This window comes from Anas acuta, chromosome 3 (assembly GCF_963932015.1).
Source record: "Anas acuta chromosome 3, bAnaAcu1.1, whole genome shotgun sequence".
Taxonomy (NCBI): domain Eukaryota; kingdom Metazoa; phylum Chordata; class Aves; order Anseriformes; family Anatidae; genus Anas; species Anas acuta.
This window is the reverse complement of record NC_088981.1, coordinates 83,133,528-83,156,668: the sequence shown is the minus strand read 5'-3', so window position 1 is coordinate 83,156,668 and position 23,141 is coordinate 83,133,528. Positions and strand designations below refer to the sequence as shown.

Sequence of the window (23,141 nt, the reverse complement as noted above, 5' to 3'; positions counted from 1 at the left end):
TTAATATAATCCTTTCGGAGTCCATTAGGTCTTGTCCAAGTTGCTGATCATGTAAAATTCCAAAATATTTTAAAAGAGGCCAGAAACAGCACAAAGATTAATAAACAAAACATTACTGCCCAGTTTTATGGCAAAGCCAAGGACCCATTTGGATATTTTTCATATGTGGGCAAAAGGAAGGGAAAAAAATGTGAGTTGATTATCCTTACAGAGGGCAACTGGTGGAATTATAACTTGCATTGTAAATGGCTCATTAGTAATGAAACTGAGAGGGAAGAAAAGTGATGTAGAATCATCAAAGATTTACCACAACCTCCCTCTTCTTTTTTTTTTTGTTTGTTTGTTTGGTTGGTTGGTTGGTTGTTTTTTTTTTTGGGGGGTGCAATCAGTGTAAAAAAATGATGTTTATGATTACTTACTGAAGTTGTTGTGTGTAGCAGCTAGAGATGGTGGTGACAAAATTCTTTCAGGAGCTCTTTCTTTGCTCTTTTTGTGTCTACAGTAGCAAACCTTCAGGAATAAACACAAGAGCATTTTGAGTGTCTGTGCTGTGCATGCTTAGCAAATCTGAAACTTGAACTGTTAAAGATGTGGCCAATGAGAACAAAAGCTGATGTATATGTACATGCTGCACATACATGCTGCACTGAATGAGCAAAAAATATTTGCCATCTGGAGAAGTCATAGATGGAAAGTGTTTGTATGCTGAAACAGCCATAAAATAGGAAATCTGACATTATTTTTCCTACCATTGGCAGTAGAGCTTGTCAATGCGTCCTTTGTTGGAAACGTGTTTTAGTGTCAGGAAGACACCCTACCTTCAAGGCTCTCAGCTTCTTAAAGTTATTGCCTCTCAGAGGAGGGCAATGCACATCTGAGAGCAGCTGTTATGTTGAGTGCAACCAGATAGCCCAGCTCTGACCCAGAGGAAACCACGCTCCTCCTGAGTTGTCTACCAAACCCCCAGACTGATTTTCCTGGTTAAACCAAGCCTGGCCTTCGTCTTCACTGTGCCTGTTACTTTTTTAGTCCTTATCAGGCTCATGAAAATGCTTAAACCCATCATTTATCAACACGCAGCATTTCTTCTCAAGCAGCTCTTCTGCACCTTCACTAAATGTAGATCACCTGTGGTTTTATTGGTGACCACCAATTTGGTGAAGGTGTAGTTCCCATGACTGCAGTGCATCCACTCCCATTTCAGCATCATGGGAGACAGGATCTCCTCATCAAGCAGCTTTTGGACCGCTTTGGGCAGGAGGCTCCTGTTTCTGGGGGCAATACTCACGATGGGCTGCCCCACCATAACCAACCTACAGTGCTCTGAAACCAGATGGATGACAAAGCTGTAGAACAGCTGGGCATACTGGCAAGCAGAAGGAAATATCTTCCCCTTCTTTGTCAGCCCAGTGAGGGGTTCTAGTCAAGGACAGACGGCATGTCTGGATTACTGCTGTGGGACAAGAGGAACTGTAGAAGTAATCCCCATGAAGGGAGCACAGGAGAGACCAAATGTCATGAATCTTGTGTTTTTAGAGTCATTCAAGCAGGAAGATGCCTAACACAAAATGAATGTACTTATTTTTTTATGGTTACTTATTGTGAGTTTTCAACGAGCTTCTTCTGTAACAGGAAATTTAGTGCATGTAGGTATATATGGTCTCTAGTGAAACATATAGCCCATGATCTCCACTTATTCACTGCACTCCCATCTGCAGTTTTGGGCCCATGGATAAGTCAGCCCTGTGAATGTAGCAGTTGCTGCTTTTATTCAGTCCCTCCCAGGGAAACAAAACAGGTAGCTGCTTCAGCAGAAGTATTTTCCGTCGGAAGACAGATTTACAAAGGGAAGGCTTACCTCAAATGACCTTAAACTAAAGATGCAACCTGCTTCCCCCTTCCAATCAGCTTTGCAGCAGCAGATTTCTATATGAGTAAACAAGCCCAGATCCAGCTGTTGACACCTATAGAGAATGATGTCAGATCATTACAGGATGCTACTTTGTGCATAGAGACTGTCTAACCTGAGTACTTAAAATAAGATAATATTTCTAAGATTTGGTATTACCATCTTTTCCATATGAAAGGTGATACTTCAATTGGCAATTTCCAATTGCAAATAAAATACTACAGCTGGAAAAATATACATACTGGAATTCACAAAATTCCCATGAAAATGAGAGAGGAAGTCTTCTCCTAGTTTGAAATTGTATGTGGAAAAGACATTAGATACTGTCATAATCTGAATTGAAGCCCGATATCTTTACCCTGTTATTAATGTGGAAAAAACAGTGACTTAACGGGTAAAATAATGTCTATACGAGCAGTCTTCAGCTTTTCATTTCAGCTTCTCAAAATGTGGAACTTTAGGTACCCAAGTGGAGCACATAACTGGAAAATCTGGCCTAAAAATGCTTCTGCTCAAAGAGAATATCCTAGGGAAACGTATAAAGTTGGCTTTCTTGGCTTTCTCTCTCTCTTTTTTTTTTTTCTTTCTTTTTTTTTTTTTTTCCCTCTACATTTCTTCTTTTATTCCTAGCAGGACTGTAAGTGTAGTGAGATCATAAGGAAAGAAAATAAGATAACACAGAATCTTTTGGACATAGCTATGATTCAGCTATTTAGATAAACCCTAGATAAAGATCTAGATTTTGAGATGGCAAGCCAAATCCAAACCTTCTTACATTGATCCATGAGCCAGGTGACAGGCAGTCTCTCACCCAATGAGTAGCAAGAGGAAAGTCCACAGATTCACATACTGCTTTGATTTTATTTCCCAACAATCTCAGAAGAAATGCCAGATATTCTGATCTCACGTAAGGGAGTACGTGCTCTATATGGCATGAGTACTGCAACTAAGAGCTGGAGTCCAACTAGCAATCCAACTTATTAACCTACAGTCGAAGCCAATTGACTTCAACACATTTTGGGGCACATATTTGGATCCTGTGGATTCTGCCAACTCCCGGTTAGCAACAGCGGCGAAATTAAATGCATATTACTCTGGGGCTAGAACAACACAAAACTATTGTGGCAACCAAACAAACATTTGTGCATGAAACTCAGTGAGATCTGGAATGCACGGCTGCTTGCAAAACTTTTTTTTGGTCTCATAATAGAAACTCTGGGCATCTTGGAGAGGCTGAAACTACTAAGAGTCTGCAAATAATCGTGCCCTGGAATGCTGGAGGCCAAACACTGATGGAGAGGAAGCAGAGGAAGCTGAGGGCACTGCGCTTTGGTCACAACTGGTTTTAATTGCTCCTATTACAAAATAAGAAACAAATCGAGGTCCCACTGAAGCCAATGGCAAATCATTGGGTTTGATTCTACAGATCTGCTTTTCTCACTATTAATTTCTCCCCACTTCCCAGAAGACAGAGATTGCTTTTAGCAATATTCTAATTCCTCATCAGCATGCTATTGTTACTTGTCATTTCTAGGCAATTCTACAGCCATGTATGATTCAATTTATAGCATCAAATATTGGCCTCAAAACCACTTTCAGTTTTGTGTTTTTTATCTTTCAGATACTTTACTGTTTATACTTACATCCCTTAGTGATGCTTAGTTTGTTTTTCACTCTGTTAGATGTGACACGACCAACTGGCATTATCAGCTTACTGGAATTCCAGTACAAACCCAGGATTGTATCATGCTCTCCAGTATACGCAGCTGGCTAGAAGAAGTTTTCAGCACAGTTTTAACTGTGAAGAAAGTAGTTTGCTGGCGAACTTGTGCAATTCCAGATGTGACAAAGTCTGGCACTCAGACTGCCTGACACAAAGAACAGCAAAGTGTTAATAGATTCGACTAAGTAACCAGTTTGAAAATGAATAGGGGGTTTAAACCATGCTGTACTGGTAAAAAAATCCAGACTAATGGCCAACTCCCACAGTTTCCAAAGGGTTTTGAGGGTTTTTGGTATCTCATAACCTATTGAATTTTGCATTTGCATTGCTCAAGAGAACTTCTGTGGTGTTCATTACAATGAGTATTCATGTATAACCTGAACTGTTTACAGCCCAAGCCCAAAGATGAGAACAAATCTCAGGAATTTTGAAGAGGCAAAATGTTAATGTGACACCAGAGGCTAACAGGATGAAAGGGACTGGGAACATGACCAGTTCAGATAAAATATGAACTGCCACTCATTAATTTGAGTGATGGAAAGTAGACACTAGAAGACAGTCTCCATCAAGCCTGATGGAAAAGAGACAAGACTATGGATGCTACACAGTCAAGACTGGTTTTCAAAATCAGATTCATATTAATAAAATCCTGGGTATTGTACTTGTCTTCTATTCCCACTACTGTCATATGAAGAAAGTTCCCAGATCTTGCAAAGTCCTTTCATGGGAGTGAGATGGCTTTGCAACAGTTTCCATCCTTTTTGTCATCCTTTCAATCCTTTCTGTTTGTCCTGTTCTGTCATGTCACAGGACTCTGCATCCTTCATCTTTTATTTATTTATTTTTTAATAGGCAGTTGGTTATTAGTTGTTGGAGTCAAGGAGTCAAAAGCTGTAAGGGAATGGCAGATGAGAGGCATATTGTGCATGTCAGGAGAAATGAACTACTGCTCCAATAAATACTGGGCATAAAACTCTGCTCCAGCATCTAAGGAGGAGGCAAACAATATCAATTGAGTGACCAGGCTCTACTATAATTGCTAGGAGTTCAAATGCAATGTGAGATGCATGTCCCAGGTGAGTCTTTGCAGCACCACATAAACTGCAACTGCTCCTCAAGACAGTACCCCGAGCTTATTTTTCACAGGCTCCTTATCATTTCATTCTTCACAGTCTTTTTCAGCAACAGAGACCCTGAAACACAAAGTAGCAGTGCAAGATTGCAGAAAATCAGTCTTAGCAACTTCTCTTTGGGACAGTTGTAGCCACCAAAACTAAATGGGAGTTGAACACTTATCTGCCAGGCACACCAAGATGATCAGGAGACACTATTAGAAGAACAGGGCTGGAGGACAAAGGTTTGGTGAGTTGTGCTGGGGAGCATAAGGATGATGAGAAGAGGCTAAAAATTATTTCAGGGAAGAAAAACAACAACTCCAAGCCTCATCTCTGCAGCCTTCCTAGACCCAGCCTCCATTGCTCCATCCTGTGCTGCTGTATTTTGCATCATATCTTCCCCTGATGCTCGGCAAGAATGAGCTGGAGGCAGTAAGTGCTGCAAGTCTGCACACATGTGAAGCCTCCCTCCAGCTGCCTCCTCGCAGCCACACACTGATGTGTGCAGTGAAGCCCAGCAGTTAGCTACACACCAAGAGTCATGAGATAGAGGAGACACCAAGAAACAGAAACGTGGCAATAAAATTTGATGTCACTTCTATGATTTTTTTGCTCAGCGCATTAAGCAAAATGCCTCTACCTTAAAAAGACACTCATTCAGTTTCAGAGTCTAGCCATCTGAAAGGCTCAGAAGCACTGAAATTTCATGGGGCAAACAGATCTGCTGGCTTGAAGAAGTCTTCACTCAACAGATACTTTCTCTCTGCATCTGCCGCACAAAGTTTTTAAACAGAAATCTTTCCACTCTTCCCCTCCTGGCCAGCTCCTGACAAAATATGCTGATCCCTTGCCTGCACCCATCTTCAGTACACATCATTTCCAATTAGTCTGGGATATGAAAGGCTAATTATCTGTCAGCTTTGGAATGCAATGGGTCTCCTCTCGCCTGGCCCAGGCAAGGAGGTGTGGGACATTTGCTTCGCAGCTGCCCGACCAGACAGGCAGGGCAGAGGGCTCTGGGGGTGGAGGAGCTAACACGAACTGACTTTCTCCCACCCCACTCGAAGGGCTTGCTACAAGAAACTATGCTAGATATTTGTTTGCTCTGGCTGCAAGTGCACAATAAGGAACATTTTATGGACAGCTGATCCTGCCTTTGGGCAAGGAGATGACGCAGAGTACACTTGCGGGCTCTTCCCACCATTTTCTCTGATAAGGGGATTACACAGATGGACAGATTTAAAAGCACTGACATGCATCCCCCATCCCCAGAAACAGCTTGAAAAGCCTTTCACCATTTCACCTCCTTCCCATCCCAACATGCTCCAGCAGATTTGGGTACTTACAGCAAGGGGCTGGGGCCCTGTCCGAGGAGGAGCTGAGCTGCCTGGGTGCCGCACCAGGTGCTCACAACAGTGCTAGAAGGTCTGGTTTTGAGGGGGTTTGCACAGCCAGCAGCTTTGCATGGGAAGGATCCAAAGCTTTATATACTTTCCTGGCAACACAGTTTTCTTAATACACATTATGAAGGAAGCAAGGAGCCCAGGGAGAAGAAAGAGAAGGTGAACCTGGAGGAAGGCAGCTGAGCAGCACTGTAGAGTGTTCACCAATGAATGGAGGGCTTTCAGGCATAACGGGTTCTCACTGGGAAGCTAAAAATCTCTACATAGTCTTTGTGACAGCAGGGTTCTAACTGCAGACATCATTTTGCGGGTTATTGCCAAAAATCAGAGGTCTGAAAAGAAAGATGAGAACTGTCCACTGGGGAAAGAAATCCCCATGCCTTTCATGAAAAGTTAATAAATGTCAGAGAAAAAAATATCTGAATATGTAGTAATGGCTCTGCAGATCAACTTTCTCTTATGGCAGCAGTGCCAGATTATTTACTGGAGATATGGTTTTCGTATTTGGGGATTTTTTTTCTTATAAATAGATAATAAACGGTTTATGAATGAAAGGTGGACTGGAAAAAAAAAAATCAATTTGACACACAAAATTAAGTTTCAGTGCCAAAAAGCTTGGACCTAGTTCACAAGGAAAAAAGTATTTTTCATGCAGACATCCTACTGCAAAAGGGAAAGCCACTGGAGATTAAGGAGGAAATAAATAAGATTAATATATGAGGAGTAAATAGGGAGGAAGTTTGGGCCATTGGAGATTAATGAGGAACATAAACTTACTCGTGCTTTGCCCAAGACATACGAGCTGAATTGTATTTTATGTGTTTCAAGGTGAATGGAAAGCAACAGAACAGTGAAGAAACTTCCCAAGAGTTTTCGCTTATAGCCCTTCGGGGACTCTCTCCCTTGGAGATGTAGATGGTTGGCCAGAAAAGATGCTAGCTCTGCAGTGTTTTGTGATGAGCTGGGGAAGATCCTCCAGACAGCTTCATTGGCATGTTTCCTTCCTTCGAGCATGAGACAAACAGTGCAAACGACTTGGTTTTGTACAGAAGCCACTGAACTGCCAGTGAATAGGCCTTAACTAAGCTGCCTTTTGAATCACAAAATTAAAAACAGTGAATAAAAACTTAAAATGCATTATCCAGTCTTTATATGCACACAACCACATGCGCGCACACACATTCACACAGGCACACACATGCATGTGCTCAGGCAGACCAGAAAAAATTGTTATTTCAAAACAAATTTACCACACAGCTCCAGATAAATATTTAGATGATGAAATGTCAAAATACTCAATAAGACTATTATCATGGAAAGCATATTTTTTATTTCTACATTGACCTTGTATTTTAAAAAAGTTGAAGTACATTTAAAATAATTTGTTCTGTTGCAGATAGAATAAAATCTCAGATGAAACTTAAACACAATGAGCTGTACAATTTTCATTAAATCCTCAGTTTTAGTACCAATTTTTCCCCAACACTGAACCCCCCCTCTCTTCATTTTCAAGTGTGTTGAGCTATGCCATTTCCTTTCCCCACCCACTTTCTCAGGTTTTGTCCCAAAACCAAAAAAATGCCTTTCTGGCTGAGCTCACTTACTCACTAGACTTACTCACTTCTACCATCCACACTCCTGGCAGGGGCCAGTAATAACTGGGGTGTCCCAGGAGTGTCCATGACCCTCAGCTGTGCAGCATGGCAGGCCACCTCAGCTTCCTTTGGTCACTGTTTCCAAGCATGTTAGGGGACATTCAGATGCTTTTGAAGGCTCCAGCTGAGTGCCACAGCAGGAGCGATCCCTGTATCCAAAATCAGGTGGAGCTCCTCCTGGGCACCCCAGGAGCATCATGATCAGCAGAGCAGCTGCCAGAATGCAGTGTAGGCCAGGCATGAAGAAGGAGTGGAGTTTGGGGGGAGAAAAAGAGCAGGAACTACACAAATTGAGAGACTGATGAGAAGTGGGAAAAACAACAACCAGATGGAAGCATGTCCTTGGGACTATGTCTGACACAACCTAGGACAGAGCTACTGAACTGAAGAGGTAAAGACCTGGGGCATCTTGTATATCTACAAGAACATGGTGAGTGAAGAGGAGATGTGTTTGCAAACATTTTAATCTGTCTTAGTCTTCACTTTCTCTTTAGAATCCACTCTAGTTTACCTTCAGTACTGGTTTGGTTTTGGAGTTTCAAAGACTATCACAAATTTCTGTGATGTTCGTTATAAGAAGAGTCGAAGCAGGCCTATCAACAACACTGGCTGCTTTAGGTGTCATCACAAGCAATGTATGAAGTCCTATGTCCTATATTCCCACCAAGTAACACTCAGTCTCTTCCTACAGCTCTACTGAAATTCAGCTCTCCTTCATAAGCAAAAGGTTGTCATAATCCAGCTCTGTTGTAACAAAGATTTCATAAGTCACCTTTTGCCTGATGCATGTGCAGCATATTGCCTGTGCACCACAGCTACCTCACAGGTCAGGGCCAACTCTGTGGTCTCCCTTTGCCTGGCCATGCTCACTCCTGGTTCTTTTTGCCACTGTTCTGAAGGGCTGTTGACACCAAAGAAGATGGATTCTGCCCACACAGTATGTGGGTGTCCACAAGAAAATAGAACAGAGCAAGCTGTACCCTGTATTGCAGACCTCCTTCAGACCCAAAGGGATGGGACAGGTGGCTTCTCCCAGCCTACATGCTTTTCACTCTCATCTGTCAGCAGAATAAAGAAGTGACATCAACTCTATACTATGTAGGAAAGAGTTTGAACTATGAGCTATTATTGTTCTTTCAGAAAGTCAGCTCACACAATTGTGAGAAGGACATTCTATGTGGTGGACAAACCATGCCTCTGATTAGCAAAGCAGTTGCTTCCCAGAAAATTAATGGCTTTTGATTAATTTGTTGATTTTTTCTTTTACTACATTTAGGAAAAAATGGATCTAAAATTATTGATGCAAACTAAATGAATATGAACCCAGCCTTTCTAAATAGGAATGTTTTTATCTATTGCACTATCAAAGTGAGCAACCTTTGAAATATTTTTCAAAACAAAAATATATCATTCTGGTCTTTCTCAGCACGTTATTTAATAAACTATACCTAACAAATGGATTCATTTAGAAATACGAATGCATTTCAGAAAGTAAATAAAGTTCTTATTTGAATAAGTTCCTACATTTGTTGCCAAGCTCTCAGGGAAAATATCCACTAATGTTTATCACATCATCAGAGACGTGAGCCAAACTTTTGCCAATGCACTGCATTATGCTTTATTTAGGGCGGGGGGAGGGAATTGTATCTTACAGAAGTATCTCATATTAACCAACAACTGTACTGCAAAGAGCTGCAGACTGCATGAAGGAGATCTCCGCAGGCCAGAGGCCTTCCTGATAGGCAGCACAGCACGATGTGAAAGCCTGGTGGGGAGGTAGAACGGGGTGTTCCAACCCAAATTCTGAATTCCTTGCCTTATGTGGGTTTAAACCACATGTGGACTCACCCAGTTCCTGAGGGGTGTTTTACAGCCAGGCTGTAAACCCTGAGAATATGGAACGAAGATAGAAACATAAACCACCCCATAACCACAGCCCATGGGTCTCACGGGCAGGGCTGCAGGCCCAGGCCTACAGCTGAGTTTTGAATTATTCTATTGAATTACACAAAGGGCTGTTACTAGACTCCCCTCCCCTCAACCTCATTATATACACTGGTTTGCCATCATTAAACCTGCTTTCTGATGACCTTTGTCTACAAACTGCTTAACATATCAAGATTTTTCTGAACATTGCAATTTGATATTTTAAAAGGGTAATGTATTAAGTAAGACTTGTGTCCCAGGATAATGATTTCCTGCTGCCAGTGTAGGGCTGAGGCATTATGGATTCATAACAGTGAGTATTTGGGGGATTCACTGACCAGCTGGTGAAGGTAGCCCTTCAGGAGCTCATCTTTAATCTTTTTAATCTTTTTAATTTTTGCTTGTTAAGAAAATCCCTGAGTCCAATGTGTTTATCTGGTAGACAGCCTAATTAAAATAAATAAATAAATAAATAAATAAATAAATAAATAAATAAATAAATAAATAAATAAATAAATAAAATTTGGTATCACCTTCATAGAAATAAAAAGCAATAAACCCTGCCAGGACACCCACTCACTTCAAGAGGCACAATGTACGGGCCCAGCTTCTTCAGTGTGTTTGTTCCTTGTAGCTCTGGAGTCATATAATAGTTCTGCACATTACTCAACAGTTGTTTCATTTCGCCTCCCGAAGTTATTGCAATTCAATGGAAGGGAAAAAAATAGACCCGTTTCAGCATCAGCTATAGGGAAAGCACTGGCTTCAGTTCCCAGTGACAGAAATGTATCAGATCAAGTACATGGCTTTTAAAAAAGTGGGTTCAGCAATTTATGAAGGCAAGCTGAGATTTTGACATGACATTCTTAGCAAGTGAACAAATTAACAGAACTCAATAATACTTCATGAAAAATGACTCTGGAAACACTTTTTGTGGGGTAGATCCCATTTCATAGAGAAGCAAGAGCTTATCTTAAGCAAACGAGTTGACTTATAGCAAGACACGTAAAGAATGAGCGCATTGAAAGCCCCACATGGAGAAGCTCTAAGGGAAGGGATTCGCACACAGCTGTTTGCACAGTGCCTGGTACAATGGGTCCTAACCTGGTCATGCCTTTTGGTTGCTATTGCAGTGCAAACATTCAATAACAAAGAACTAGCAAGCATTGCTACGGTCAAGCTCAGCTATCAAATCTGCTTTGTGTGCTCCTTGCGTGTCTCTATGAGCACTGGCGTAACTGCTCTGGCTTCATCCACAGGCCTGCCAGAGTCAAAGGAAAACTTTGCTCTTTGCCCTAGCAGCTTTAGCTCAGGAGTCTGGCATATTGGTCAGCATTTAGTCTGATCATTCCTGTCATTTGTGGATGTTCCCATTGCTATGGGAAGGCATTTCTGAGAGGACAAAAGATTGTCACCCGATATTACATACTCCCACGTGAATGTCTTCAGAGCTTGGCGAACAAGCTCTTGGCACTGGAAAATATCTGCTGGACAACTGCTTATGAAGAATATCCTTTAATAGGTCAAAAAGCACAGTTTACAAGAGTATTTCCATGTGTATTGTTCAGTAATGTGCACCCAGAACACTTAAAATGAAAGTAATGCATTAGGTGGTCTGCAGCAAATATGACAACTGCCCAAAAACCCTCCAGAAATATTCAAATTAGGTGGTGAGCCTCTCCCATGCTGTGTGTGCACTTGCCAGAAAGATTGCTAGTAGTTCCTCATCAGCACCTGAAGCCCTTTTTTCTTTCTTCTTAGGAGATTACTTTTGAGGTGACCACCAGTCCATCCCTGAAGAAGCTCTGTGCCTAATGAGTTGTCTTCAGAGAAGTGACAGCAATAGCCTGACCCAAGGAAGCTGCTGCATTCCCCACATGCATACAAAATACAGATATCTTTCCTGGGGGCAGACAACACCTGGTGACAAGAGCAACCTCCAAGACCCTGGAGACAACCATGGGACTGCTCAGTTTGGGGTGAAATTTTGTTAATTTCAAGTTCTTGGAATTCCTGTGATTTTTGAATAGTTTTATGAAATGTGAAATATATGAAGACCCACGGTGGCTGCAAGACAGCAGATGCTGCTCCCCAAGCATCTGGTACACAGCATGAATGTCTCTGCGCTCACCCACAGGGGACTGTGACTTCGGCTCACACAGGCACAGAATGAGTTTGGCAGACAAGAAAATCCAGCCTTAAATAATTGACATTATTGGTGGCAGAGGGCTGGGAAGAAATGAAAAGCATGTTGGAAAGCTAAATCTAAAAAAAATGTGTGATTCAGTTTTACAGTTCCATAAAAAAAGGCAAGAGAGCAGTTCACAGCTGGCCAGAAGGAAGGCCCAAGCTCTTAGTTTCACTTCCTCTACTGGCTGACATTTATAGGATTACTTATAAACAACGTTTATGAAAATCAGTCAAGTCATAGTTCACAACACTGTCACAAATCAGAGAAATATCGTGTTTTCATTGTTTTCCGAATGAAAAAGTACAGGGTGAGGAGGATGAAATGTATATGCTTCTCTGGTGGGTACTTTAGCCCAAAGCTAAGTGTCTGGATTGCAAAGAGTGTGAATTAACTCCTACAACCCAAAGAGAATCCTTCAAACTGAGTAAGAGCTCTACTCTCTACTAGTTTAGATGATGACATTTTTAATTAATATCTTGCAGTACACTTTTTTTTTTTCCTGACTTAATCATAATTGTTAATCTGCTAAAGTTTGAATTCATTTGAACTGTTTCTCTGCACTTCCTGAGATGACCAAGTAACTGTTTGTACAAGCCCGTATGCATAAATCCCTGCCGGTATCGTGAAGAACTGGCAATGGAAAACTTAGTTTCCAATATTTCTGAATCCACACCTGTTGCTGAACTTAGTTAACAAACCTTCGAGCATGGGTGTCACATCAGAGGCTCTCAAGCACCAGGAAGCAGCTGGATTACTGATAATCTGAAGAGCACATGAAGCTGTTGCCTCCATTTCTGCTGCCACAATCAGGATGAGAAGGCAGCAGAGAAGCACACAGAGAAGACCAATGCAGAAGTGAGAGCAAGAGAAATTACTCAAGAGCAAAACATTAAACCAACCAACAAACAAACAGACTGTGGCTTTACTTTTTCCTCAAAGCATGAGTTGAATTAAGAACAGTTACAAGTATAGAAAGATTTATGTCCAATTACTTTTCCATATCAGAATGTGCTGCAGGAACTCCTTGGATGTCTTGGACTGAGGAAATGACACAACCAAAGGAATCACCATGAAAATGAAGGTCATATAGCCACTGTGGACACAGGAGTGCTCTTGAAGCACTAAGGAAGATGTTCAATGAGAGAAGATCTTTGCAGGGCCACATACATCTCCACCAGGAACCCCCAACTTCCTGCTCTAGGCACCTCCCTTCATTCAAATGGCAGAAGAGAAACTAGAGATGCACAATGGCAGGGATGAGCTAGATGTCTCCAAAACATATTAATCGGTTGCTGTCTTTGCTTTAGCATTGATTTTAGAAATGACTCAATCCTTTACCTTGCATGGAAGAAGTTGAAGAGAAGAAAGCCTGTGTAGGTAGATACTGAGACTTCCTCTTCGTAAAAGCACTGGCCAGTCTGGATTTTTCCTTGGTTAGGAAGACAAGCTTAATTACCAGGAGAGCTGTTCACCCAAAAGAGTTGCTCACCCTCCATTCCAACAGAAGGGAAAGTATATTTACACCTAATATCCTCTTGAAAAGAAGAGATATATGCCTTTCAATACATTATGGTAATCTAAGAGACCTTTTTACCCTGGAGAATATCCAAATTTTGTGTACAATATTTAAGTGTGCATTTGGGATGCAGTTTTTCCACAAAAATAAAGAAAAAGGATTTTTTTCTGGTGTGTATTGGCATTGCATACCCTGATGAAATAGCAGCCAGAGGAAACGGTGGAATAGCGCATCCACAAAACAGTCATTCTGAGTAGCCTAAATTTATGTAAGTGTTTAGGAGATGAGTCTGCTCATTATGTTTTATCAGGCCTTTGAAGGCTTAGTATTTCTCCTCTAAAAGTGCAGATTTTGATTTTGTCCTCCTGCTCTATACATGAGGAGATAAGAGTCCCACACACAGAGCTGCTTTTACAGACAGCTGCAAAACTACACCAGTTCTAATACCATAATCCCAGAATGGCTGAGGCTGGCAGGGCCCTCTGGAGGCCATCTGCTCCAACCCCTGCTCCAGTAGGGCCACCCAGAGCAGGCTGCCCAAGACCACATCCAGGTGGCCTTTGAAGATCTCCAAGAAGGGAGACCACTATCATAATGAAATGGCTCATAGACTGTGCTTCATCTAAGGGCAGGTAGCCATATGAACTGAAATTTAGTAAATATAAATAAATAAACGTGAGGAATTTGTTTGGTGACAGTTTCAGGAAAGCATGTCTGGATCCACATATACATTTGTGAATGAAACCCACACAACTGTGCCACAAAAAATCTCTGCAAAGGTTTCATGGGCGTTTCCCAAGAAGTGATTTATAATACAGACCTCAGTATTATGAATTTATTGCCTTTCCAGGATTCCACATACTTTCACTGGAGGATGGAGTACTGATTTAGCCTATGCGTAGCTCATTCCCAGGCAAAGAGGTTCCTGGTTTTTTTTTTGTTTGTTTGTTTGTTTTAATTCAATAAAATAAAAACATCTTGCTGTACATCATCTTGCTGATGCCAAGAGAAACTACAAACTGTTGCTTATTTTCAAAAGTGACAGCTTCCCTGATCATATTAATTTTATCAGGGTGAACACAAAGATTTGAGCTATTTCTCCACTTCTACTTTAACATCTATTAACAAGTCCTCCCACTGATGTTGTCAGTTGGGTGACTCAGGGTCTCACACCTTGCTGTTGCCCTCCCTCTTCCACAGTCCTCAATGCTCCCTCTTCCACAGTCCTCAGTGCTCCTCCCTCCATAAAAAATCCAGTTTACTGAAGCACAGCATTCAGCTGGCTCTGTCTCCATCATATTCTTCCAAACGGGAAGGAGGACTCACCACATTCCTGACACTCAATTGGCATTCAACTCAAAAAAAAAAAAAAAAAAAAAAGAGAGAGAGAGAGAAGAGAAGCTCCAAAATGTAAGAGCATCCTCAATCCCCATTCAGGCTTGCCTTCTGAGAGGCGTATATATAAAGACATTTGAATTTAGAGAGTTTCCAGTCCTGCAATTTGCACTTGCTTCTGCAGGCATTGCAGACACCTCAGGCAGATTGCCTGCAATATTTTAGAGCTGGGCAAGCTAACAGGAGGAAGCACCGCATGGCCAGGAACACCAAGCGCGTCCCTCTCTGGCACCACTGCCCGGATCTCCCCGCACCGGCCTCTCAAAGGAGGCTCTGTGCAGGAAGGCACCCAGCGCCGGGCAAGGGGGCTGCTCCTATGCCTGGAAAAACCAGCAGCCCCAGCAGCTTGTTTGTTTGTTTGCTTTTCTAGGGGAATACAGGTTCACTCATCATTAGAATAAGCACATTCAAGCGACCACTTAGCTGGTGTTAAGTCTTCCAAGAGGAGAGTAGTGTATGAATGAGGCTAGTAAGAGCTGCATACTGCAGGGTCTTAGTCAACATTTTTCAAATCTGGGCCAGGCTGAGGAGCCCTGGTTTAAAAAGTATCACCACGAGCATTGTAAATTAATATTTTATATTCCCTTGAAGTGCCTTTTGAGGAAATTAACCTTCATTATAGAAGCGTCTCCCCTGTAAACACAGCGAATACCTCTGCTGACAAGGACAGCACTGTAGGGCAGGCAAGGCGAACAAACGTTGAGGCTGGGGGAAGAACTGGATAGATCCAGCAGCTGTGTCCAACAGGCATGTGAATCCCCTCTCCCGAGCTGCAGCGCCTGCCCTTCTGCTACATACAGCCCCATCTCAGCACCTCTTGCCCCTCAGGACTACCCAAACGGCGAGTGGAGGCATTGGGACCCTTGTGTCACTGCAGGCCTCACAAGGAGGTTTCGGCTCCGCTACCTACACCGGGAAGGCAGCAAGAGCACTGCTGGTTGGGCAAGGCACCAGATTTTGGAGCATTTACACGGCCTGACAAGATCTGGACCAAGTGTTTTTTGTGCTGGCTGGGGAGCATCTCTGTGGCACAGTGGGCCTGAAGTTGGGCAAAGCTTTTCGAAATGACTGCACTCCCATCAGAAAGCGGCCCAATGTTGCTCTTCTCGGAAAAGTGGTGCCCTCGTCTTTTCTTTAATGAAAGCGAGTTGGTATTCATTAGGAGCAGGCCAGAGCTATTTCAGACATGGAAGACAGCAGACACAAATCAATAGAAAAAAATAACTTCTTTTTATTTACAAAAAAAAAAAATCCAAATATTGGATGCTGTAAACAAAATTCACAATCTGTTCCCTCTAGAGTCTGTTTTCCATCAGCTCTTTTTCTGTGACAAAGCCTATAGTCAAAATGTTCCAAAAGAGCAATCCAAGGAGCAGTTTGCTGCAACAGGATGCCTTGCAGAAGGCAACAGTTGTAAGGAAATCTGAGGGAAAGCAAATCTGCACAGACTCCTACAGACTGCAGGAGCCTGCAGTGCTTCAGCCAAGCTGTCTTGAAATTTGCAGGCTTTTTTTTTTTTTTTTTTTTTTTTTTTTACTATTTATTTTGTTAGCAAACCATTATTACAACAGCAAAACAGTACACTGATTTTCTTTCTCGCAAGGGAAACTCTCTGCATAAAGAAAACCATACAAAAGAATATATTCAAATAGGAGCTGAATATGCAATTACAGTTTTTCCTCTTCTGTGCAGTTTTATCTAACACACTTCATTTTCTCAATAAAAAAAAAAAAAAAAAAGCTTCTTTTGAACTGGTAGGAGTTTCTGACATGATGCAAACCAAGCATTTAGTAAGAAGTGTTTAGAAGATTTGTGTGAAGGCCTTTGTGCAAGACAAAACAAAAAATATTTTAAGTGCAATAAAACCAGAAAAATATCACTTTTTTGGTCTCCTAACTGCCCATCTATTTTTAGAAGTGTTCTTGCATTTGGGGGGACAGCTACATCTAAGGAAAAAAATCCCATTTCAAAGCTCTCGGTTGTTTCACGATAGCTACGTTGAAGCAAGTTTAGGTCCCTGTTGGTTAGCAATAAATTCAGCTGCGGCACAAACAGTTTTACTGTAATCAGGTCAATGTTTTTAATCAGTTCAGCTCTTTAAAAGAGGCACTGTCTCTTGTAGCAAGTTGTAGCCTTACAGCTGATTGGATGGGAAAAATGAAGTCTACAAAGCAAGAATGCGGTTGTTAACTTTAAAAGTACCAGTGTGCTGAAGAGGAGGGGAAAAAACAGTTAAAAAAGAGTCAGATTTTATGGAGGGGAAGGTGTGCAAACCGCAGAAATAAACCAGCTTTGAAAAGGGGTTCTTATTTTTCTCTTGGCCTGAACTCACGCCTTCTTTCCACCTCTAACACCGGGCACCTTTTAAACTCCCAGTCACAGATACAACAAAGCTCCACCAGTTCCACCACTTGCTCATTAACATATGCAAAACAGATCCAGAATACCTATATAATATATATAAAAACATATTATATATGTATCAAAATGCAAACGCTGAAAGGTGCAGTTTAGCTCAGAGCCCTGCTGCATGCACTATAAGGTAACTAGCTGCTGTCAATCATAAAAACACAATAAAATTTGAGCGGAGAGGAAGTAAATCAAAACTTTCTTCTAAGCAATGGAAAAAGGGTCCTTCAAAGGAAAAAAATACATTGTGTCATGTATTATCAGCATCTTGTGGTTGTGGCACCGCTATAGATTCTCAGCCCCCTCGAAAGAGCGGATGACTCATTTATTTGCTGCAAATAGTTGTGGCGAGAGAAGACATACCACATTACCAGCTGATCCTATTTCCCCAGCCCTCCCCGGCGCTTCCGCTAGAAACCCTCTCCAGAGCTGCCGGCAGTGCTCGGGTCTGAGCAGCGCCTTCCAGCCCCGCTCCACCACTGGGACACGGTGGGGCACGGGCCCCCAGCCCGGGGCTGGGAGAGGAGGAAGCCCGCGGGAGGCTGCAGCCTCTGCAGGAGGAAGGGACGGAGGGGACAAGGTCTCCGAGCAAACACAGCAAAGGGCAATGAAACAGCTTTTACATTTCCTGAAGAATTCACAGGGAAGGTGCTTCAGTAAACAAATCGGGTTCCTGTTAGATTGCCTTCAGAGTTAGAAGTACAAAGTGTGACAAAAATAGATGTACCTTAGTATCTCTGTAGGGAAAACACTGCTGGGATACAGTCTTGTCCTCCCTCACCCCTGCCTCCACAAGACCATGCAACGAGGCAGGTCACATTTTCTCTCAAAAGCCTGATTTCCCTTTTTTTTTTTTTTTTTTTTTCTTTTCCTCAGTACGAAAAAGCGAAATATTAGCGTCAAGTGTCATTTAGTCATCAGGGTTTCAAAGCCCAACAAAGAATCTAACACCTTCAGGGATGGCACTGAAGTGAAAACAACAGCAGAGGTTTGATTTTCCCCCTGCTGGTCTTTTGGGAGAGGAAATGAAAGTGAATAGTTATTGTTCCAATGCAAAGTGATTCCATTTAAATAAAGTACAGTACTGAACTTGTAAATGCAGTGTGACAACCAGATCAAAGATGTTTAATATTTGCATAAAAATATATATATATAATATATATATATATAAAATATAATTTTAAGCAATCGTGCAACACTCTTAAAAAGGGTTCATTTCACATTTACTAAATTCTAGTGGTCCTGGAATGCGTAACGCATTCTATTAAAATACTCCTTTAAATACTAACAATTAGTGTTCAGATCACCAACTAATACAATATTCTTTAGCTGTCAGGGGGTTTAAATAAACCTATCTTTGATCCACGTTCCACTGAATTACACATCATGGAGGTATGCAGTCACAACATTAGTGGGTTAAATGTCAAAATGGCATTACAGTACAAAACAGTTAAAAAAAATCAGCTAGTCATATGTTTCTCCGTTTGTGGAATTATTATGGCTCACAAGCAACTCACTGAATTACTGTAATCCTTGTTCTTGCAACCAAAGACATTATCTGAATCCCACCTTAATCCTGACTGGTTCGTTTACTCCAAATTTCTCAGGTGTGGGTTAAAAATTCACTGCAAGGTGCCCACTGTCCTATGACATCCTGTTGCAAACTGGAAAACACATAGTACTTTATTTAAACATTCCTTAATTGCTACATTTTCCTAGACCACATTAATATATATTGTGTGTGTATATATATAGATATACACATATAACATGTACATATATACACACACAAACATATATACACACATACACACACGTACCTAGGATAATAGCACACCGACATAACATTTACTCTATACAAGTATTTGCCAAGAAAAAAAATAGGGCATTTCCTCCACCACTTATTCACAAGCTTATGGTTGTTTTTTTTTGTTTTTAATCCTTGTGTCCCTGATAAAACAAAATGCATGGTTAAACCACAAAACTATATTTTTCTCACTTCAAATTCTATGAAGGCATCAGGCACTTTTGATTACTATTGGTGTGTACAAATATAGCAACATCTTTCTTTTCTTTTTTTTTTTAATATATATATATTTATATATATACTCTACTGTATCTTCTTTGCTCGGTTAACTTATTTGTGAAATCTTTGGTCCTTGAGCATATTTTGTTTGCCACAGCTGGTTTCCCTGCATTCTCACATTTTTAAAATGTGAGGCATGCACACACAGCTGGAAATAATGGACTTTGTCATCGTACGTGTTTCTGTTTTTATAACTGTACCAATCTCCTACTGTTCATTTGGAGCAAGCTGTTTCTGGTAAAGCATTCTCTATTCAAGCAAGCTATACATTCTACACGGTCAATCCATAGACGGCACTTGCTGCAAGCCCCAAATGCAGTAATTCCAATATACATTTTTATTCAGCTTATCTCTGCTTTATGCCTCTACTTTTAATTCCTGAATATATATATAAAATTGTTTTTTGTGATTTTTTGTCTTTTTGTTGTTTTTTTTGTTTCTTTCGTAATTCTCCCTTTTGCAGATCCCATTCTAGAGTAAGGATAAAAATAAAAGAAAATAAGGCTTTCCCACCTTCTCTATGCCAAAGCTATGGGAGCAGATACTGCCAACCCATATTGTCATCAAGCATTCCTCCCTCGCTTATTTCAGGGGAAGCTGGTTGCTTTTAATGACAGGCCTCTTGTGCTCTGGGGTAGGATCCAATTATTTTGGGGTTCTTTCTAGATCATGCTCCCGTTGTTTATTAGAAGAACCACAGGCTTTTACCAAGCTTGAAAACCAGAGCAGATCATCATTGCACAAAACACCCCATTTCAAAGGGGCGCAGGGCCCCCTTCTACGTGTTAGAAAACATTCTCCCCACCAGGTCTACTAATTTCGGTCCTTAATTACAGGGCAGCCAAGTAGAGTATGTGTGCTGCTGGCATGGGAACACCGTCTGAACCTGGGCAATATAGTAATTGCTGAAGTTAGCATCTGCTACGTATGGGGCTGGCTGGTAATAGCAGGTGACATTGGCCACATTGGGGATGATATTTTGCTCGGCTAGGACCCGGATGGCCAGCATGGTGATCAGATTCAGCGTCTGTCTCCTCTCATGTCCCATCAGGCACACCGTGCTCTCATTCACCACACCGTGGAGGGTCATGAGATAGTCATACTTGCGGTCCTCTAATCCCACAAAGTGGTTCTGCAAGTAGGACTCCAGCTTCCTCTGCTGCTCTCCAATGTCTGAGAAGTCAATGAAAAACCTCGAGCACATGTATCTCTGCAGGGACTTAATCTCGGACTCGGAGGCAGCCCTAAAGCCCCTTACCAAAAGGTTGCAGTACTTGAGCAGACCCCCTCCTCTGATCTCTTCTGGGTTTCTGGTGGCAATTATCTTGTTGCAGAGGTGGTCGAAAGCTTCTTGGAAATCCCCATAGACACTCTCACCGATGATAGTCGGGTGAAAGGTTTCAGTCATTGGGTTCTCCGAGCATTCATAAAAAAGCAGCAGGGAGTCCAGCTTGATTTGAAAGGAGTCGACGCTGAATTCGAACTGCCGCCTCAGAGAGTCCACGAATTTCAGCTCCACGTTCTTGCCGCTGTTGTTGGACAAGGAGATGAGACTCCACCGGTCGGAATCATTGCATACCTTTACCATTTTCTGCACGTAAGCTTCCTACAAGGGGAAAGACAAAATGAGCAAATGAAGACACAGAGAGGAGAGATCTCCCCCCCCTGCCCTGCAGCAGCCACTCTCCTTCTCCCCCACCTTCACCCCATCCTAGCAAAAAAGATTTAAGGAGTGTGCAGGCACGGACCGGAGGAGAAATGCTCAGTGTAAGAGCCCAGAGTGCTGTCACTGCATGGGGATGGCAGGGGGGGATGTTCCTGGGACTGTCGTGCAAGGGAAGTACTTGGCAGGGCTGCTTCTTTCAAGCGCTTCTAAATACATCTACACGCAAAACTGATGGTGCGCATGCCAAATATCCATGCACCCCCACACAGAAGGTCACCGCTACAATTAAGATAAGAAACCCTTTTTATCAGTGTCCACTTCCCCTCCCCCATAAAAAAGAAAACTCAGCAACTGTTCAACGCTCCCCGACCCTGCTCTTGCGGCACTGCTTCCGCAAATCTGCCCCATATGCCAAGAAATCCCTCTAAAAACCTTAAAGGCATTTGGCACGCAGCCTAATTAACCCGAGCGAGCCGTCTGCGCAGCAAGGGAATTTGGCACAGCACCGGGGCATTTAAACACCCCCAAAAGAGCACGGTGCAAGCACTTGCTTCCTTCTCGCAGCCACAAAAGCCTCCCTAAGCCCCCCAGGATCCGGGTCTGGTACCGCAGGCTGCTGTGGGGCTGAGCCAGGAGACTGGCAGAGCCTTGGCTGCAGCAGGTACACCAGCGGTGCTGGCGAATGCAGTGACAGTCAACGCGGTGACACGGAGGGAGGGAAGCTGATGAGTGCCGGGGAGCACCAGCCCAGCTGCTTTACCGCAGACCCCTCTTCACGTGCAAGGCTGGGGGGGGAAAAAGTCACCCGTGTGTCCCCGTGGGTCGCAGGGAGCGGGGCGGGAGGGGACGCTGCCCCTCTCCTCGCAGGGTTACCTTGAGGGTGAGCGGCGTGATCTTCTCCTTGTTCACCCCCTCGGGCAAGAAATCCAAGAGGCAGTCCAAGACCACGTCCTTGACAGTCTGAAACTCGGCTTCCCCTTTGAGGTCGGCGCAGAAGATGAGGTCCAAGTCCTTGTAGCCCAGGCCGCTGTCCTGGTGGAGGACGTGGCTGGCGGCCGAGCCGTTGAGCCGCACGTCCCGCAGCCCGATGCCCTTCTCCTCCAGCCGGCTCCGCACCACCTTGACGATCTGCCGGGGCTGCATGGCCAGCGTGGGGAAGTTGCCGCGGCCGTGGATGGGGATGGTCTCGCTGAGGATGCGGTCCAGGCGCTGCACTTGCTCCCAGCTCAGCACGTTGCACTGCGCGCTCTCGCAGCCCCCCGCGTACCTCCCGGCGGGGCAGCCGCCGGCCTGCCCGTCCTCTGCCATGCTGGGCTGGATGGCACCGCTCCGGCTCCTCACCGCCCCCCCGCCGCCCCTCGTCCTCCGCGCCTGGCGAAAAGAGCAAAAAGCGAGCGGTCAGCAGCAGCAGCAGCAGCAGCGGCAGCGGCAGCAGCAGCAGCGGAGGCGCTCCCCCTGCCCCCGCTGCGCACACCTTAAATTAACCAAAAATAAATAAATTAAAATAAAATAAAAAAATAAAAACACGCAGAGGGGGGCTAGGGGGGGAAGCCCCCCGCCAGCCCAGCGGAGGAAGGCGCCCGGACCTGCAGAGCCGCCGCTCTCCTCGCCCCCCGCCGGGGCTGAGGCCGCCCCGCGCCGTCGGAGAGGCCGCCCCGCGCCGCCCGCCGCCCCGCTCGCCCCCGCCGCGGGCCGCCGCCGTCTCCGGAGCTTTCGTAGTTGTGCCCGGGGAAGGTCCCCAGTAGTTTTTATACGGGCTTTCTCCGCTCTTCCGGGGCTCCGAGTCACGGCGCCCGCGGCCCGCCCCCTCCATCTGCATGGCCGGCCTCGCCGGTGCCCCCGGCACGCCCACGGAGCGCGCACCCACGGGCGGCCCCGCCGCCTCGGCACGGCTCCACGGCTCGGCACGGCTCGGCCAGGAGCTGCGCGGCCGCCCCGCCCCGCTGGAAATCCCGCGCAGCGCCGCGCAGCCGCCCGCCCCTCGCCCTGGCGGCGGCGGAGGGGCAACAAGTGGCAGCCCCCCGCGCAGCCCCTTATTTTTAAACCATCCCCCTGCTTAGCGATGTACCCAAACTTCGCAGCAGGGCGGCGGGGTTTGGCAGGGCCCCGCTGCGAGGAGATGCCGAGGATCCCGGACCTGGAGCGGG

At 43.9% G+C, this 23,141-nt stretch overlaps 1 protein-coding gene across 2 annotated transcripts; it reads right to left on the bottom strand.

Annotated features, from left to right (window-relative positions):
• Positions 1 to 16,040: 16,040 nt before the first annotated feature.
• TENT5A (terminal nucleotidyltransferase 5A) lies at positions 16,041 to 22,778 on the bottom strand. 2 transcript variants are annotated; one of them, XM_068678102.1, is made up of 3 exons: positions 22,581 to 22,778; positions 21,868 to 22,468; positions 16,041 to 20,934 (listed from the first exon to the last, which is right to left on the bottom strand). In XM_068678102.1, the coding sequence occupies exons 2-3, from the start codon at positions 22,300 to 22,302 to the stop codon at positions 20,155 to 20,157; spliced, it is 1,215 nt and encodes a 404-aa protein (XP_068534203.1). In that variant the 5' UTR covers positions 22,303 to 22,468; positions 22,581 to 22,778; the 3' UTR covers positions 16,041 to 20,154. The 2 variants fall into 2 exon arrangements, with proteins under 2 accessions (XP_068534203.1, XP_068534202.1); XM_068678101.1 differs by having other exon boundaries at positions 21,868 to 22,365; positions 22,581 to 22,777.
• Between the last annotated feature and the right edge of the window lie 363 nt (positions 22,779 to 23,141).

What these genes read in the sequence shown, in the direction of transcription:
- TENT5A (XM_068678102.1), bottom strand. Translation starts at nt 22,302, where the DNA reads ATGGCAGAGGACGGGCAGGCCGGCGGCTGCCCCGCCGGGAGGTACGCG. An exon ending in TCACGCCGCTCACCCTCAAG is followed by an intron (nt 20,935 to 21,867) that starts GTAACCCTGCGA and finishes TTCCCCTTGTAG; the next exon opens with GAAGCTTACGTGCAGAAAAT.